The sequence below is a fragment of the Siphateles boraxobius genome, unplaced genomic scaffold (assembly GCF_051911475.1).
Source record: "Siphateles boraxobius isolate OS27281-9 unplaced genomic scaffold, OSU_SipBor_1 25, whole genome shotgun sequence".
Taxonomy (NCBI): Eukaryota; Metazoa; Chordata; class Actinopteri; order Cypriniformes; family Leuciscidae; genus Siphateles; species Siphateles boraxobius.
The window spans coordinates 22,486,405-22,505,069 of NW_027508866.1; the positions used below are offsets into that span (position 1 = coordinate 22,486,405).

Sequence of the window (18,665 nt, forward strand, 5' to 3'; positions counted from 1 at the left end):
AGTTCAGAATTGATGTGCACTCACAGCCAGATTCATCACTCTCGTCTTTGCAGTCCTTCACGCTGTCACACTTCCACGTCTTCGCAATGCATTGAGTTTTAGATGCACATGACCACTGGAACTCTCCACACTTCAGCGGAGTCACCTTGCAGTTCTAAACAGAGAGAAGAGCCTGTCTGATTGCATGGCACAGTTTGATAACTTTCGATTATCTCCTCCTGCTCTTCAGTACACGTCAACTTGCACATTTGTTTAACACACTTAAACTAGTAATGGAACCAGACAAAATTGCAAAAACAAATGTTTCAAAAGGTTCGCCAAAAACCACTGTTCAACAAATAGTTAAATCTGCCCTAAACTCACACCACTGGCTACGCAAACAAAAAAGAGCAATGTTGAAAACATGTGAAGAGAAAAAGTTAAAAAAAGTAAATATGCCAAAACACCACAAACTAAAACGGCTACAAAAAACACCAAACCAATAACAAAAAAAGCACCACAAAAAGCAAAAACCAGCACAAACAAAAACTACACAAAACAAACAAAAACCGTACAAGACATACAAAAAAACAGCACAAGCTACAAACACACAAAACTGCAAAGACACCACAAACAACATTGTGCCATTTGGGGGGGGGGGGGGGGGGGGGGTAGTTAGTACAAGTGCAAACACACCACAAAAAAACGTCTATACGCAACAGCAAAACATTACCTTAATGCTGTTGTGTATAGATAGAGTAGGTTTCCCTAGAACAAGCCTGTCTCAGTGCAGCTCCTCACCCTCTCATCAGACCCATCACTGCAGTCCTGGTCTCCGTCACAGAGCCACTCTTTCAGCAGACACTCGTGAGTGTGAGGGCAGCGCTGCTCCACGGGACAGTGAGGAGGCTGTGCACAGCCCTTCTCATCCGAGTGATCATGACAGTCAGCGAACCCGTCACAGCGGAGGGACAGAGCCACACACTGACCGTTACTACACTGGAAACGGTCACTTGAACACGGCTCCACAACTGCAGGACACATAAAGCCCAAGTGTTAGGGAAACGGTCCAAACACTGAACAAAGTAAATAGTTAAAATGGTGTACAGGTTTATTTTATATTGTAAAACCTGAGATCACCTACATGGTGGGGACCAGTCAGCGGCCCCCATTAAGGAAATGAATTAATAAACATACATAAATAAAATGTTTTTTTTGAAAACGTAAAAATGGAGAAAGTTTTCTGTGATGGGTTTAGGGGTAGCATATAGAAAGTTTGAGAGTTCGTACAGTACAAAAAAAAAAACTATTCCTATGGAGAGTCCCCACAAAGATAGGGAAACAGAGTGCGTGTACCAGCATTCCGCATTGTGGATGTGTTAGTGTTGCCACTTCATTTCTGTTTATTTGTTTTGTGACTGATATAGTGATTTTACTTGGGGAAATGATAAAAACATTGACATTTTTGCCATTATTTTCCAATGTGGGATCTGGGGAGACCCCAAACATCCTGAATGTGACATTGTTTGTGTGGTATAGTGTGACTTACCACAATTGGCTTCATCAGTGCCATCCACACAGTCTTTTTCTCCATCACAGAGGAAGGATTCAGGAAGGCAGCGGGTTTTATTGTCACATGGGTGTCTGCACTCCTCTGAGAGCTTCATGCAGTTGATCTCATCTGATCGGTCCTGACACTGAGGTGTGCCGTCACATACAAGCTTCATGTCTATACACTTCCTGCCATGAGCGCATTGGAATTGGCCTGGAGGGTTGAATTATTGAAAGATTTAAAAAAAAAAAAAAACAGTAAAACTGACTAAATTGACAAAGAAATAATTGCATTTCTACTGCAAAGCGTACCTTTTTTACATTTACGCTCACAGTTCCTCTCATCAGATCCATCTTTGCAATCTTTCTCTCCATCACACACGTGGCTGTACAGGACACACTCTTTCCCATCCCTACAAGGTTTGGATCCCAGGGGACATTTCAGAGGCAGTGAAGCACTTGCAACCACACTAGTGTCTGAAACAAAGGGAAAAAAAATCATTTGACCAAATTAAAGGTAAAGGTCACCCAAATATGACAATTCTATCATACTCATGTTGTTCCAGACACATGACTTTCTACTGCAGATATTCAATTGACTAATTTCTATCTGCTCCTCACACTAAGTGATATGGCTTCCGAAGACTTCAAATATAGCATCCGAAGACTTCAAATATAGCATCCGAAGACTTCAAATATAGCATCCGAAGACTTCAAATATAGCATCCGAAGACTTCAAATATAGCATCCGAAGACTTCAAATATAGCATATTTCTTTAATTTTATGGAAAAATAGGAGAACATTGTTAAACATTCCTGTGTTTTCCAAAATAGAGGAATTATTTGGGTTCTGAACAACATGTAAATGATTCATTAAATGATTACAGGTGTGAACTTACAACAGTTCTTCTCATCTGAACCGTCTCTACAGTCTGGCTTTCCATCACAGAGCTGCTGGTTAGTCAGGCACACCATCTTCTGGTCGCAACGTAAAGCACAGGTGGGACACTGTTGCTCATCCGATCCATCAGCACAGTGCGGGTAACCGTCACACACTAGGGTTCTCCTAACACACTGCCGTCTGTCCTTGCACAGAAACTGGTCTGATTGGAGTACAAAACCTTATCATCAAATGTACATGGACTACTACCCCATTTAAGAAAAGAAGAAATTCTACATGTTACCTGGATCTGGACATGAATGCATGCAAAACTGCTCATCTTCTCCACTCGGACAGTCTGTCTTCCCATCACATATTTGGGATTGTGTGATGCATTTTGAGGTTTCATGACAAAACACAGAAGGGCTAAGGCAGACTGGCTGGGATGATATTTTAGAAGGGTCTGTGATGGATGGGCCAGTAATAGGAGCTAAAAAACAAATTAAATGAGTACATTTAATATCTTTGCATTTAAAAATAATGTAAAAAAAAAAGGTAATCGCTTTAAAACCCAAATTAAATGCAAAGTTGTTTTTAAACTGGTTGCTTAATTGTTTTAACTGAAAAAGCATCTTCATTTTACCACAGTTGTCTTCATCAGTGGCGTCTACACAGTCTTTCTCTCCATCACAGATGAAGTTTTCTGGGATGCAGCGAGTTTTATTGTCACACTGGTGTTTACAGTCGTGTGAGCGAGTGAAACAGTCCAATTCATCAGAGCGGTCCTGACACTGAGGTGTGCCGTCACACACCTGCTTTCTGTCGATACACATCCTCCCATGAGCGCACTGGAACTGATCTAGGAGGAAACGTTTGGTTTAAATGCCACTTACACATGTCTTGGCTACATAAAGCCGTTGCGAATCAGCTTCATGCGTTTTACCTGCTTTACACTTATTTTCACAGCCCCGTTCATCAGATCCATCCTTACAGTCCCTCTCTCCATCACACACATGACTGTACAGGACACACTCACGTCCATCCTTACAGGGTTTAGAGCCCAAACGACACTTTATTGGCCCCGAGGTTGAGGTTTTAGCCGCCATGGTGGGACATCCCATCTCATCTGAACCATCAATGCAGTGGGAGTGACCATCACACACCAGATTCCCATCAATACACTTCCTCCTGTCCTTGCATAGAAAGTCACCTAAAATTAAAATGAAAATTGTGATTTTTTTTGTAATACAGCCATAGCTTGTGCAATTAAGATAGCATCCTTTGGGTACCTGAGTTCGGACATCTGTCAAAGCAAAATGTTTCATCATATCCATCAGGACAATCTCTCTTGCCATCACAGAGACTAGTGTGAGGGATGCACAGCGACCCATCACGACACAATACAGCGGGACTTTCACACTTCACCACCTTTGTGGGGTACCCTGCAGAAGAAAAAAAAAACCTGACATATTAAATGGACTGATTAGTTCAACTAAATTCATAGAGCTAAATCAGACATCCGCATTCGAGATACCCACCACAGTCAGATTCATCAGTGCCATCCACACAGTCTTTCTCTCCATCACACAGGAAGTTTTCTGGGATGCAGCGAGTTTTATTGTCACAGCGATGGCTGCAGCTCTTGCTGCGTGTGAAGCAATCCCTCTCATCAGAAAAATCTTGACATTGTGGTTTGCCATCGCACACAAGCTTTGAGTCAATGCATTTTCTCCCATGGGCACACTGAAACTCCCCTGAGGAGCAACAACAAAACCACTAAGACAGTTTTTGAATAAGTAATATTAAAAACCACCCTCTGTTTGAATACCAAACATAAAGGTGAAAGGTAACTGCCACTGATGCCATAAACAATTAATAAAATAAATATAGCTGCAAGCAGCAATTAAAGGGCGCAGCAATTAAAGGGCCAGGCACCACAGAAGCAGAATGATGAGCTAAAAATCAAGGCAGCGAGTATCAGACTAACTGCAAAAATGAGAGAACATTTAGAGGCGATTAAGCAAAATGGTGGATAGCCCTTAAATACAAATCACTTGTAATGTGACAATTGCTTATTACTTGACCAATAGGTGTCACTGACACCAAATTGATCTGGTGTGGTCAGCCTCAGTTGCAGTATGCCATAAAACCATTTCCATATACCACATCAATGAATTTGGTCTCTCGACAAAATTCATGACTTTTTGCCGACCTGGTCTGAAGATGATCTGATTTTATCAGACAAACGGTCTAGAAGTTTTTAAAAGTAGGTCATTAAAGAAAATCAATATGGTGGACAAAGATCAAATGACTATGGGAAAATAATATCTACTGTATATTCGCAGCATGACCCAAGGAATCTATTAGCATCTACTGTATGTTCTCAGCATGACCCAAGGAATCTATTAAGACCATATTCCTACACAATAGGCATAATTAAATCAAAAGCCTTTAACATTTTTCCCCACAAGGTGGCGCTGTCTCAATACTTTTTAAATACCTTCAAGGACATGGTGGCAATGATACACCAATTTGTAACAATGCGCCAATGCGTTAGTAAAATGTTAATCTCAGCCTCATCACGCCCACGGACTGTTGGCTGAACGACTCATAAGGTTAAAAAAAAATGTCCTTGGACAATGAAAGCTGCGATGGAGTTCAGGCCTTCTGCCATCAATCTGAAGGTCTGGCTATGTGAGGCTGATACCCAAAATGGCTGATATGGGAATATTGTGTATCGTAGTTCAACTTGCTGCACCAAATCTAAAAATACTGTTCAGGGTGGCACTGTGCCAAAGCGGTTGAGACTCATAACCTAAGGATTATCTGCACAATGTTCGGTCTGAATAAAATAAAGCATTGCAGAGATATAGCCTTGCATTCATTTTGGCATGCTCTTCATGGAATCAGTTCATGCATAGAATAACATGGAAAACCAATTTTAGTTGAGCAACAGTCAACATGTCTTAAGATGATCTGGTTCAATTTTCGAGAGGAGTTTGAAAAAGATTTTTGGATTTATAAGAAAAAGAAAAAAATGACATCATAGGGTGCAACCGAATTTGGTTTCCAACCGGTTCAAAAGTCATCAGCATAAATGAGAGTGCAACTTTGGACAGTTGGTGGTGCTAGAGGTATTGAGGTAGAGTGTCTAAATTTACTGTGGTTAATGTTTATACTGTCCTCCATCTGTGTACCAAATTTCTCAATACGGTTCTATGGACTGCCATAGACTTAAGGAAGAGGACGACGAGAAAGAAGAGGAAGACTAAAATATACAATAGTAATAGAAAGAAAATATACAGAATTAAAGTTAATTTAAACAAATAATGAAGTATTGGCATAAAATAATCTTTGGTTTGAATACCTGTTTTACAATTAAAAATGCAGTCAGCTTCGTCCGATCCATCCTTACAGTCCCTCTCTCCATCACACACATGACTGTACAAGACACACTCAAGTCCATCCTTACAGGGTTTAGAGCCCACACGACACTTTAATGACGCTGTTGTTGAGGTTTTAGCAACCATGGTGGGACATCCCATCTCATCTGAACGGTCAAGGCAGTGAGCGCGACCATCACATACCAAATCTCTCTCTACACACTTACTCCTGTCGATACACATAAAATCACCTGGCAGAAAAAGAGAATAAGTCATAAGCCAGCAAGAACTTTATCTCAAGCAATACTGTACATATTATCAGTAAAACTAAGTAAATAATGTGTTCCTTACTGCGATATGGGCAGTTTCGGAGGCACGGTCTCTCATCAGAGCCATCAGGACAGTCTTTTCTCCCATCACACAGATATCGCTGCAGGATGCATAGTGAAGTCCCCTGACAAGCCACATAAGGGCTTTTGCACGGTGATGGAGGGGTCGGCATGGCTGCAACCATTGGCAATTGTTAAAACAATTTCTTTAAAAAAAAAAATAATTAGACTAGAATTGTATTTAATATTCATTGCCATCCAAGTCAAAACTCTGACAATATCTGATAGACCATTCCTACATAGTTAAGTAATGTGACCCGTTGCGTTTAACTTGACACCAGTGGTGCAAAAATGACTCGCATAACCTTTCATAACCCATATGTAGAAGCAGATGTCATTTGTGACGTTTCTACAGCAGACTCACCACAGTCAGCTTCATCTGAGCCATCCCAACAGTTCCTCATACCATTACAGATGAACACCTCTGGGATACAGCGGGTGTTCCCATCACAGCGCATGCTGCAGCTCTTGGTGGGTTTCCAGCAGCCTGCTTCATCAGAGTTATCTGGACACTGAGGAGTCCCATCACACACTTGCCGGAAGTCAATACACTTCTTTCCCTGAATACACTGAAACATCCCTGTGAATGAATCAGCATACCAGAAAGATAAGTAAGCAAAGACAAAAAATAAACTAGGGTTGAGATCGTGAAATCGTGGTAACATCTCACCAGGATTGCATTGAAGTTCACAAAGTTCTTCATCAGATCCATCTTTACAGTCCATCTCTCCATCACACACATGACTGTACAAGACACACTCAAGTCCATCTTTACAGGGTTTAGAGCCCACACGACACTTGAAGGGTGCTGTCGTTGTAGTTTTAGCTGCTATGGTGGGACATCCCATCTCATCAGAACCATCAAGGCAGTGAGAGCGACCATCACACACCAAATCTTCCTCAATACACTTCCTTCTGTCATTACAAAGGAAGTCACCTGTATGAATAACATGGAAAACAGCACAATGTAAGAGGAAGAGGAGAAAAGGTGAAGGAAAAGGGGAACGAGATGGGAGGAGTATGAGAAGGATGCCAAAGAGAAAAAGGTGAAGGAAGAGAACGAGGAGGCCAAGAATGAGGAGGGAAATGCAAAGGAGAACAATGAGGCAGAGGACAAGGAGGCAGAAGAGGATAAGGAGAAAAGGAAGAGAACGAGGAGGCAAAGGATGAGGAGAACGAGGAGGCAGAAGGAGAGGGCGACGAGAAGGGAGAACGAGGAAGCAAAAGATAAGAAAAAAAAAGTGAAGGAAGAGTACGAGTAGGATGCCAAAGACAAGAACAAAAAAGAGGAGAAAAAAGGTTAAGGAATGAGGAGGAGGAAAAATGTGGAGAACAAGAACAAGCAGGAGAACAAGGATAAGCAAGGAATAAGAGATGGTGGGCTAAAATCAGCCAAATGTTGCTTGCTGGTCTTCATGCAAGACCTGTTTGGTGGTTTTAGAAGGGTTTGGGGTACTTGATTCAGATGGGAGAACTTATTTTACCTGGAGAAGCACACGCATCTATACAAGAAGCTTCATCAGATCCATCGGGACAGTCTCTTCTGCCGTCACAAAGCTGCCCCTGAGACATGCACACTGATGTTCCCAGACATAGTACAGAGGGACTCTCACAGCTTGTCTGAGCTGGTCTGGATACAGCTGTCACAGAACATGGAGCAAGTGGAGTCTTATTAGGTAATGGATAACATTTCATTCTTCCACCAGATTTAGAATAAGTCTTTGAAATATGACACCATTTGAAAAGTGGAGAAGACTGATATAGAGTAAAAATAACAAGCAACTACTGATACACCTTTGATATTGGCATAAAGTTAGGTTCACTCCCACTGCAGGCAGTGCAAAATTTCTGCAGAACAAGTCCATGCACATTAAAAACTCTTCCACATAAGCGCTTGCAATTTTAATCCAGTTACTACATAATCTTAGACTAACTGCTTACTACAGTTCAGGAGAACTGTTGGCTCACCACAGTTGGCTTCATCCGTGCCATCCAGACAGTCCCTAACCCCATTGCAGACGAAGATTTCAGCAATACAGCGAGTATCCCGGTCACAACGCATGCTGCAGCTCATTGAAGGTTTCTGGCATCCTGCTTCATCAGACTTATCCAGACACTGAGTCGTCCCATCACACACCTGATTCATTTCAATACATCTCCCTCCAGAGGTACACTGGAACTGCCCTGTGTTGGTAGAACAAGGGCATAATGGGGTCAGTACTTTGATATGACCACCAAATTGTTGATAAAAGTTGAGTACTGAAATTTGTCCAACCAGATTGACATTGACGACCACAGTCCTGTTCATCAGATCCATCCTTACAGTCCCTCTCTCCATCACACACATGACTGTACAGGACACACTCACGTCCGTCCTTACAGGGTTTAGATCCCATTCGACACTTTAATGGACCCGAGGTTGAGGATTTAGCAGCCAAGTAACAAGCCACCTCATCAGAACCATCAAGGCAGTGAGCGCGACCATCACACACCAGATTCCCATCAATACACTTCCTTCTGTCCTTACACAGGAAGTCATCTGGCACAATATTACAGATGTCAGTGATTTGCTCATTGTTTAAGAAAAATATTTACATTGAAGATCAGAGATTTACCAGGTTTTGAACAAACGTGTACGCACGAAACTTCATCAGAACCATCCGGACAATCTATCTTCCCGTCACAGAACAGAGTCTGGGAAATGCACAGTGAGGTTCCTGGACACATCATGGATGGACTTCTGCAGATCGGAGGCGGAGGTGCAAAACCTGAACCACCTTTGTTCAGAGTCACCAAATTTACTTCCTCTTTGTTAGTCTTAGCTGTAAACACATGGAGATCAGGCATTATTCATCAATAATGGTTAAACAGAACAATAAGCACATTTTACATGCCAAGAGGTTAACCAATAATAAGAGGTCATTTACATACAATTCCTGACACTTTCTGGCTTTTCATTTGCAGCTTGATTTTGCTAGAAATAACACTGTGGTGCTAACCACGGCTGCTCCCGACGAGCTGGATGGCGCCTTGCATGGCTGACACCGCCGTCGGTGTATGAGTGAGTGAATGGGTGAATGTGAGGCAAATATGTAAAGCGCTTGGTGGCCATTGGGTCTGTGAAAGCGCTATATAAATGCAGTCCATTTACCATTACAGAAAAAAAAAAAAAAAGTTTGTATGAGTGCATAACGAAATTGACTCGAAATTGAATTGGAAAGGTTTGTCTAACCAATAATTTTTTTTTTTGTGGAAATCTTGAAAAAACCTTGGGAAACCTTTGCAACTCATTTTGGTGATGCTAGTGATGCAGATAATAGTTCACCTTTTAAGACCCCCTGTGGTGAAAATCAAGTTATTAAATGTTTATATGTCTGTTTTTTTTTAATATGCTTTAAAGGGGACATATCATGAAAATCGGACTTTTTCCGTGTTTAAGTGCTATAATCGGGTCCCCGGTGCATCAACCAACCCAGAAAACGTGAAGTGACAACCCAGTAACTTTATTTTAGTGAGCCTTTCTCTGCAAGCCTGTCAGATTTCACTCTCCTTCTGACGTAGGAAGGGATTCTTATAATATCTACGCCCCTTAATCTGCACGTTTCCAGCCACGGCACAACCATTTGGTTTTTGCAAGTGACAGCGTAACCAGTTCTACTGCAATGGGAAAAGTTCTAGCAAAGCATGCAAAAAGTTCGAGCAAAGCATGCGAACTGCTCTGTCGTTGCTGCACAGACGAGCACTGAACACTATAAAACAGCTGTGACGTTTTTTGGTCAAATAAAGACCTCAGGGAATGTTTCAACTTTCAGAAATGTCCAGGTGCGTCTAAAAGTTAAACATAACTGTACATGCATGGATAGTGGATACATTTATAATGTAGTTGTCTCTGTTACATTGATTCATCTCATCGACTTGTGTTAAAAGTTGCAACCTCTTCCTGAGTCCGTAAGGCTGCACTCGCTACTTGTCATTTCTGAGATATGGGAGGAGATTCACGCGTCTTGTTATTCCTGTAGTATCTGAGATATGGGAGGAAATTCACGCGTCTTGTTATTCCCGTAGTATCTGAAGCTCGTGTAAAGGAACGGCTGTTGTCTAAACGGGTGGGGAGAAGCAGCTCATTTGCATTTAAAGGGACACAAAACAGCGTGTTTTTGCTCACACCCAAAAAGGGGCAAATTTGACAAGCTATAATAAATGATCTGGGGGGTATTATGAGCTGAAATTTCAGACACATTCAGACAACCTTGTATAATTCACTCTTCCACTTCTTCTGAATCAGTTTCTGGTTCAAACATATGGCTGAATTAAACCAGTAATTCCACTGGCCGTTGTACAGCGTTTACTATAGTAAGGTTGATTGAGTGAAACAGGTAGTCCGAGCTGGTGTGATGCTGGGTGGAGGCGGGGACTAATTAACAGAATCATGGTTTCCACGTATATTAAATGAAGCAAGGGTGTAGAAATACATTCAAGCTATTTTAAAAGTTAGAAATAAGTTGTAATGTGTCATATTGGTGATTAAAGATGAGTTCTAAGGGATAAAATTGACTACAGGTAGACTATCATTTGTTCAATGCACTAAATCACTGGGTGGGCATAAATATGATAAAGTCTCCATCTTTTGAAAACAAACTCACAGCAGTTGTCTTCATCAGTGGCGTCTACACAGTCTTTCTCTCCATCACAGAGGAAGTTTTCTGGGATGCAGCGAGTTTTATTGTCACACTGGTGTTTACAGTCGTGTGTGTGAGTGAAACAGTCCATTTCATCAGAGCGGTCCTGACACTGAGGTGTGCCGTCACACACCCGCTTTCTGTCGATACACATCCTCCCATGAGCGCACTGGAACTGATCTAGGAGGAAACGTTTGGTTTAAATGCCACTTACACATGTCTTGGCTACAAAGCAGTTACGAATCACAGCATCATGTGTTTTACCTGCTTTACACTTATTTTCACAGCCCCGTTCATCAGATCCATCCTTACAGTCCCTCTCTCCATCACACACATGACTGTACAGGACACACTCACGTCCATTCTTACAGGGTTTAGATCCCATTCGACACTTTAATGGCCCCGAGGTTGAGGATTTAGCAGTCAAGTAACAAGCCACCTCATCAGAACCATCAAGGCAGTGAGCGCGACCATCACACACCAGATTCCCATCAATACACTTCCTTCTGTCCTTACACAGGAAGTCACCTGGCACAATATTACAGATGTCAGAGATTTGCTCATTGTTTAAGAGAAATATTTACATTGAATATCAAGCAGAGATTTACCAGGTTTTGAACAAACGTGTACGCACGAAACTTCATCGGAACCATCCGGACAATCTATCTTCCCGTCACAGAACAGAGTCTGGGAAATGCACAGTGATGTTCCTGGACACATCATGGATGGACTTCTGCAGATCGGAGGCGGAGGTGCAAAACCTGAACCACCTTTGTTCAGAGTCACCAAATTTACTTCCTCTTTGTTAGTCTTAGCTGTAAACACATGGAGATCAGGCATTATTCATCAATAATGGTTAAACAGAACAATAAGCACGTTACATTTCACATACGAGGAGGTTAACCAATCATATGAGGTCATTTACATACAGTAGAGGTCTTAACTATATAGCAGCAAAAAAAAAAAAGACAGAAAGGGTCAGGAATTATGATTTTCAAAATTAGTGGATTTCATGGGTAAAAAATTAACAGGATATTGCACTTTAAGCGCATGCATGTAATTGTTGTTAGAATACTTTCACCTACTCCAAATTTGAATGGAACAGTAAACCAAGGCATTGGCAGGTTGATTTTGCTAGAAAAAACAGTGGTGCGAAAAAAAAAATGAGTGGGCCGGCTTTGCAAAATTGACTCAACCAATGGTGAGAGACAAACAGTTCCAACCCAAACTAACCAATAAAAAGTGGAATGTTTGGGCATACACTTTAAAAAAAAAACCTTGGGAAACCTTTGCAACTCGTTGTGGTGATGCAGATAATGATTCTCACCACAGGGGGTCTTAAAAGGTGAACTAAGTTATTAATGTTGTTTAAAAGTATATCCCCATCTCAATGTCCATACTATCCATCCTAAACACCATGCAAGATAAAAAGTAGTGTCCCAAAGCATAGTATGTTGAAAAGAGTATGTCAAGTCCCCGGATGGTCTACTATTTCCGGTGGATTTTCGAAGTGTGGCTAGTAAAGGCCAATATTGCCACAATCCGTTGCGTTTTGGAGGAACTACAAACATGAGAAAAAAACCCTACAAAACATGGCAGATATACGCAACTGAGAGGTTTAGATAAGGTTTTAGTGACTAATCACTGTCAAAGTTTGACCGATTCATTTTTTTTATTGAATGTTAGTTACATTTAATCTGCAGTAATGTGGACTTTTATAAAGATTCGGTTGGCCATTAACTTTTAAATGCATGTTTATGCATCAATATTAAGAGTCTCTGCATGAAAGACCTGCGACTGCAGATCAATGTCCTACTGCATTTCTCTCCGATAGAAATGGAGGATTTTAACTGTGACAAGATGACTGACAGGCCAGTTTACTGTAACAGGATGCAACAGAGGAACAGTTAAAGATGCAATTGTATGACGTGATGGTATGTCCCAAAGCTTGTCTACTTTTTGCCACTCAAAAGAATCTACTTCACAAAAAGAGAACATAAATATGTAGGATTTAGTATAAGTAGGCGAATTGAGACGCAATGTGAATTTGCACTTGGTTTGTTTTAAAGCAATCAAAAACTCAAGTCAGCGCCATTGGTTCACTGCAGTTTTAAGGAGAAAATACTCAGCAGTCTCAAACACTTTTTGAAATTGCTGTTGTTCTCGCTGTTGTTCTCTACGTCACAAATGCTGTCGCAACGAATCACATCAACGTGTCAATGGGCTTTAGCATATCATTAACTGCGGTGAAGCAGGAGAGTCTCAAGAGAAGCCAGGTTATACAGGTATATTTTTCTGGTGATATAAATAATTCACCCGCTATATTGCTGAATCTACCCGAATGTTATGATGAACTATATGCCTTTATCCACTGATGTCAGAGTTGTTCAAAGCGTTTCTAAGGATGCTGATTTAGGCTAAAACGCATTACCATGTTCAAAGCGTTTCTAAGGATGCTGATTTAGGCTAAAACGCATTACCATTTTGATACATTGATTTGTAGACGACCCTGTATAATTCACTGTTCCATTACTTCTATACCAGTTTCTGGTTCAAACATATGGCTGAATTAAACCAGTAGTAAACGCTGCACAACGGCCAGTGGAAATATAGTAAGGTTGATTGAGTGAAACCGGTAGTCCGAGCTGGTGTGATGCTGGGTGGAGGCGGGGACTAATTAACAGAATCATGGTTTCCACGTATATTAAATGAAGCAAGGGTGTAGAAATACATTCAAGCTATTTTAACCCCTGAAACTCTTTGGTTTATTTTGGAATTCCGCATGAAATTGGACATACCCAAATCTGATGGCTCCCCATACCCACATACAGTGAAGTAAATGCAAATAATTGGTGTCATTTTATAGGAAACCCTTTAAACAAACAAAATCAAGTGTCAAATGAAATAAATTATTGTATGCGTTTAAAATATCAAAAGAAACACAAAAAAGTAGGCGCTTGTGTGTTTTTTTCTTTGAAAGTGTATAATTTTGGTATTGTGTGCAACAGCTACATATTATAAGTTCCATTTGTTTCCACTAGATGTCACCAAACACTGAAAAAAATATTATGCGTCTAAAATTTTGCTTTCAAAAGTTATTGCTATGAAACCAAAGGGAGACAAAGTGGCTTTTTAGTGTCTTTTTGGGTCCCGACTGCAAAAAAGAAAATTACACCAAAAATCTCACTTTTACTATTTGCTAAAAGTACTTTTCCCATATAAATACAAATATTTCCATATATGTTTCATTTTTTTCTTAAAAGAGACTCAATACATGCAATAAATAAGTAATGGGGTAGAAAAAAATGAGATCTGAGAAGAGTGCGTCAAAACTGCGCGCCGCAGAAGATCTGATTACTTTTTTTTTTACTCTGAGGTAAAAATGCGCACTGAATATCTCAGACTCTGGTTGGTTTAGAGGAAAGGTGTGTCCACGACATGTTCATGTAATGCTGAGATCATAAGCTTTCCAATGATGCGTACTTCATCATCCGGCGACGATAACATATGTGGATCGTATGAAAACAATGACTTATTTCCTGCATTACTGGACTAAATGAGACGCAACGGGGGATTATTTCTCAAGCGAAACCCACATGAAGGTGAAAATGGACTCATTTTGAAGAAAACAGTCTAAGGTGAAAGTCTATGTATATTTTTGACTACTTTTAGCTCAGACATGCTGTAATCGGAGACGAAGTGCAACGCTTTTCCTAGTTTGTTTACAAATATCAAAGATGTACTTCGCGATTAATTCTGCAATCATTTGATCTGTTGTATTATGTCAACTAAATAATTTTTTTTTTTTTTTTTTTTTTTTTTTTTTTTAATAATTTATGAATTTGAATATTGATGGCATTGGTCAAATTTGATGAACAATCACACTTACTTTTGATCGGTATTTCGTTTGCGGGTGGAGGAATTTAAACATTTAAATTATGCAATAAGTAAAATGAATTAAAAAATGGTTTTGTGTGAAAAGTAGAGGGTCTAAGCTTTGTAATGATATCACATATCACTGTTAATGTTTCATCAGGACCTTTAAATATTAAAGGGCGATCATAATAACGATCTTAACGCAATTCCAAGACGGTACCGGGTTTACGACCTTAACAGGTTAAGCTATTTTAAATTCTTAGATAATTAATTTCTTAAATGTCATTTGTGATTAAAGAGTTCTAATAGATAAAATTGACTACAGGTGGACTTTAATCACTGAGTGGGCAGAAATAGGAAAGTGCATTGCTTTCAAAAGACGCAGACTTTGACTTTGTTCAAACTCACAACAGTTGTCTTCATCAGTGGCGTCTACACAGTCTTTCTCTCCATCACAGAGGAAGTTTTCTGGGATGCAGCGAGTTTTATTGTCACACTGGTGTTTGCAGTCGTGTGAGCGAGTGAAACAGTCCAATTCATCAGAGCGGTCCTGACACTGAGGTGTGCCGTCACACACCTGCTTTCTGTCGATACACATCCTCCCATGAGCGCACTGGAACTGATCTAGGAGGAAACGTTTGGTTTAAATGCCACTTACACATGTCTTGGCTACAAAGCATTTACGAATCAGCTTCATGTGTTTTACCTGCTTTACACTTATTTTCACAGCCCCGTTCATCAGATCCATCCTTACAGTCCCTCTCTCCATCACACACATGACTGTACAGGACACACTCACGTCCATCCTTACAGGGTTTAGATCCCATTCGACACTTTAATGGCCCCGAGGTTGAGGATTTAGCAGCCAAGTAACAAGCCACCTCATCAGAACCATCAAGGCAGTGAGCGCGACCATCACACACCAGATTCCCATCAATACACTTCCTTCTGTCCTTACACAGGAAGTCATCTGGCACAATATTACAGATGTCAGAGATTTGCTCATTGTTTAAGTGAAATATTTACATTGAATATCAAGCAGAGATTTACCAGGTTTTGAACAAACGTGTACGCACGAAACTTCATCGGAACCATCCGGACAATCTATCTTCCCGTCACAGAACAGAGTCTGGGAAATGCACAGTGATGTTCCTGGACACATCATGGATGGACTTCTGCAGATCGGAGGCGGAGGTGCAAAACCTGAACCACCTATTTTCAGAGTCACCAAATTTACTTCCTCTTTGTTAGTCTTAGCTGTAAACACATGGAGATCAGGCATTATTCAATATCCAATAATGGTTAAACAGAACAATAAGCACGTTACATTTCACATACAAAGAGGTTAACCAATTATGAGGTAATTTACATACAGTAGAGGTCTTAAAAGTATATATATAGGAGCAAAAACAAAAAAAAAAGCCAGGAAGGGTCAGGAATTGCAATTATTTTCAACATTAGTGGAGATCATGGAAAAAAAATTAACAGGATATTGCACCTTTAAAGGCATGCATGTAATTATTGTTAGAATACTTTCACCTACTCCAAATTTGTATGGAACAGTAAACCAAGGCATTGGCAGGTCGATTTTGCTAGAAACACATAGTGGTGCGAACCAAAAACACCATTTGTATGAGTGGGCCGGCATAGCAAAATTGACTGTTAAACGGGCAACCAATGGTGAGTTTGGGTTGGAACTAATAGAAAGTGGAATGTTTGGGAATCCTCATTGAAAAAATAACCTTGGGAAACCTTTGCAACTCGTTTTGGTGATGCTATTCATGGAGATATGGTTCATACTTTGGTGAAAATCAAGTTATTAATGTTTATATGTCTATGTATTGTTTTTAATGTGCTTTTATAAAGACCATGTGCAATAAGTCAACAACACCATTGCTCGGTCTTTGGTTCACTGCAGTTAAGGAGAAAATACGATTTTAAATTACTGTTGTTCTCTACGTCACATATGCTGTCGTAACGAATCACATCAACATGCCGATGGGCTTTAGCATATAAACTGCGGTGAAGCAGGGGAGTCTCAAGAGAAGCCAGGTTATCCCGGTATATTTTTGTTGACATAAATTCACACTATATTGCTAAATGTACTCGATTTTTCATGTGTACATTGGAATGTTATGATGAACTACATGCCTTTATCCACTGATGTCTGAGTTGTTCAAAGCATTTCTAAGGATGCGTATTTAGGCTAAAATGCATTACAATTCTGACACATCGATATATAGACGACCCTGTATAATTCACTCTTCTGAATAAGTTTCTGGTTCAAACATACACTATTGCCAAACGTTTTGGCACGCCTGCCTTTAAGAATGGGATTTCATTAAAGTTCATGTGCATGTAATCCATAGGGTTTAATACAGAGTTGGCCCACCCTTTGCAGCTACAACAGCTTCAACTCTTCTGGGAAGGCTTTCCACAAGGTTTAGGAGTGCATTTATGGGAATTTGACAATTCTTCTGGAAGCTCATTTGTGAGGCCAGGCACTAATGTTAGACGAGAAGGCCTGGATCACAGTCTCCGCTCTAAATTCATCCCAAAGGTGTTCTACCGGGTTGAGGTCAGGACTCTGAGCAGGCCAGTCAAGTTCCTCCACACCAAACTCTTCATCCATGTCTTTATGGACCTGCTTTGTGCACGGGTGCGCAGTTATGTTGGAACAGGAACATCCCCAAACTGTTCCCACAAAGTTGGGAGCATGAAATTGTCCAAAATGTCTTGGTATGCTGAAGCATTAAGAGTTCCTTTCACTGGAACTAAGGGGCCAAGTCCAACCCCTGAAAAAACCCCACACCATAATCCCCCCTCCACCAAATTTACACTTGGCACAATGCAGTCAGGCAAGTACCGTTCTCCTGGCAACCACCAAACCCAGACTCGTCCATTGGATTGCCAGACAGAAAAGCGTGATTCATCACTCCAGAGAACACGTCTCCACTGCTCTAGAATCCAGTGATTTACACCACTGCTGAGCCCACTGTGTGATTTTATGTTGCCTACCACTTCGTGGCTGAGTAGCTGTTGTTCCCAATTGCTTCCACTTTGTTATAATACCACTAACAGTTGACCTAGTGAGGAAAGTGAGGAAATTACCCAAATGGACTTATTGCACAGGTGGCAATATCTTTTTAAGGAAGTGCATTGCTATTTAGTGCATTGAACAAACGACAGTCCACCTGTAATCACTGAGTGGGCATAAATATGATAAAGTCTCCATCTTTTGAAAACAAACTCACAGCAGTTGTCTTCATCAGTGGCGTCTACACAGTCTTTCTCTCCATCACAGAGGAAGTTTTCTGGGATGCAGCGAGTTTTATTGTCACACTGGTGTTTGCAGTCGTGTGTGTGAGTGAAACAGTCCATTTCATCAGAGCGGTCCTGACACTGAGGTGTGTCGTCACACACCTGCTTTCTGTCGATACACATCCTCCCATGAGCGCACTGGAACTGACCTAGGAGGAAACGTTTGGTTTAAAAGCCACTTACTCATGAAGCTGATTTGTAACTGCTTTATGTAGCCAAGACATGCGTTTTACCTGCTTTACACTTATTTTCACAGCCCCGTTCATCAGATCCATCCTTACAGTCCCTCTCTCCATCACACACATGACTGTACAGGACACACTCACGTCCGTCCTTACAGGGTTTAGAGCCCAAACGACACTTTAATGGCCCCGAGGTTGAGGTTTTAGCAGCCATGGTGGGACATCCCATCTCATCTGAACCATCAATGCAGTGAAAGCGACCATCACACACCAAATCTCTCTCCACACACTTACTTCCATCATTACACAGGAAGTCATCTGGAAGAACAAAGCATTTTTTCCATTTTATTTTCCTGCAGTCTAATGACACATGCACACCAAGTCAGAAACACAATAAAACTAAATGCACAAAAAGCAATGCCACT

The 18,665-nt window shown here is 40.8% G+C and overlaps 1 protein-coding gene and 1 long non-coding RNA gene across 2 annotated transcripts in view; one reads left to right on the forward strand and one right to left on the reverse strand.

Annotated features, from left to right (window-relative positions):
• LOC143750294 (uncharacterized) overlaps positions 1 to 18,665 on the forward strand; it is a 411,790-nt gene that overhangs the window by 173,501 nt on the left and 219,624 nt on the right. The window lies entirely within an intron of this gene.
• lrp13b (low-density lipoprotein receptor related-protein 13 b) overlaps positions 1 to 18,665 on the reverse strand; it is a 37,145-nt gene that overhangs the window by 10,919 nt on the left and 7,561 nt on the right. The window contains exons 16-41 of the mRNA XM_077243215.1: positions 18,292 to 18,558; positions 17,992 to 18,207; positions 15,788 to 15,994; positions 15,444 to 15,707; positions 15,146 to 15,361; positions 11,470 to 11,676; positions 11,126 to 11,389; positions 10,826 to 11,041; positions 8,798 to 9,004; positions 8,458 to 8,721; positions 8,151 to 8,366; positions 7,667 to 7,822; positions 6,853 to 7,119; positions 6,547 to 6,762; positions 6,145 to 6,297; positions 5,778 to 6,044; positions 3,949 to 4,164; positions 3,700 to 3,852; positions 3,354 to 3,620; positions 3,054 to 3,269; positions 2,715 to 2,900; positions 2,430 to 2,633; positions 1,843 to 2,007; positions 1,529 to 1,744; positions 781 to 1,010; positions 25 to 154 (exon numbers count right to left, since the gene is read on the reverse strand). Of these exons, the coding sequence (XP_077099330.1) occupies positions 25 to 154; positions 781 to 1,010; positions 1,529 to 1,744; positions 1,843 to 2,007; positions 2,430 to 2,633; positions 2,715 to 2,900; positions 3,054 to 3,269; positions 3,354 to 3,620; positions 3,700 to 3,852; positions 3,949 to 4,164; positions 5,778 to 6,044; positions 6,145 to 6,297; positions 6,547 to 6,762; positions 6,853 to 7,119; positions 7,667 to 7,822; positions 8,151 to 8,366; positions 8,458 to 8,721; positions 8,798 to 9,004; positions 10,826 to 11,041; positions 11,126 to 11,389; positions 11,470 to 11,676; positions 15,146 to 15,361; positions 15,444 to 15,707; positions 15,788 to 15,994; positions 17,992 to 18,207; positions 18,292 to 18,558 (5,586 nt within the window). The remainder of the gene's footprint in view (positions 1 to 24; positions 155 to 780; positions 1,011 to 1,528; positions 1,745 to 1,842; positions 2,008 to 2,429; positions 2,634 to 2,714; positions 2,901 to 3,053; positions 3,270 to 3,353; positions 3,621 to 3,699; positions 3,853 to 3,948; positions 4,165 to 5,777; positions 6,045 to 6,144; positions 6,298 to 6,546; positions 6,763 to 6,852; positions 7,120 to 7,666; positions 7,823 to 8,150; positions 8,367 to 8,457; positions 8,722 to 8,797; positions 9,005 to 10,825; positions 11,042 to 11,125; positions 11,390 to 11,469; positions 11,677 to 15,145; positions 15,362 to 15,443; positions 15,708 to 15,787; positions 15,995 to 17,991; positions 18,208 to 18,291; positions 18,559 to 18,665) is intronic.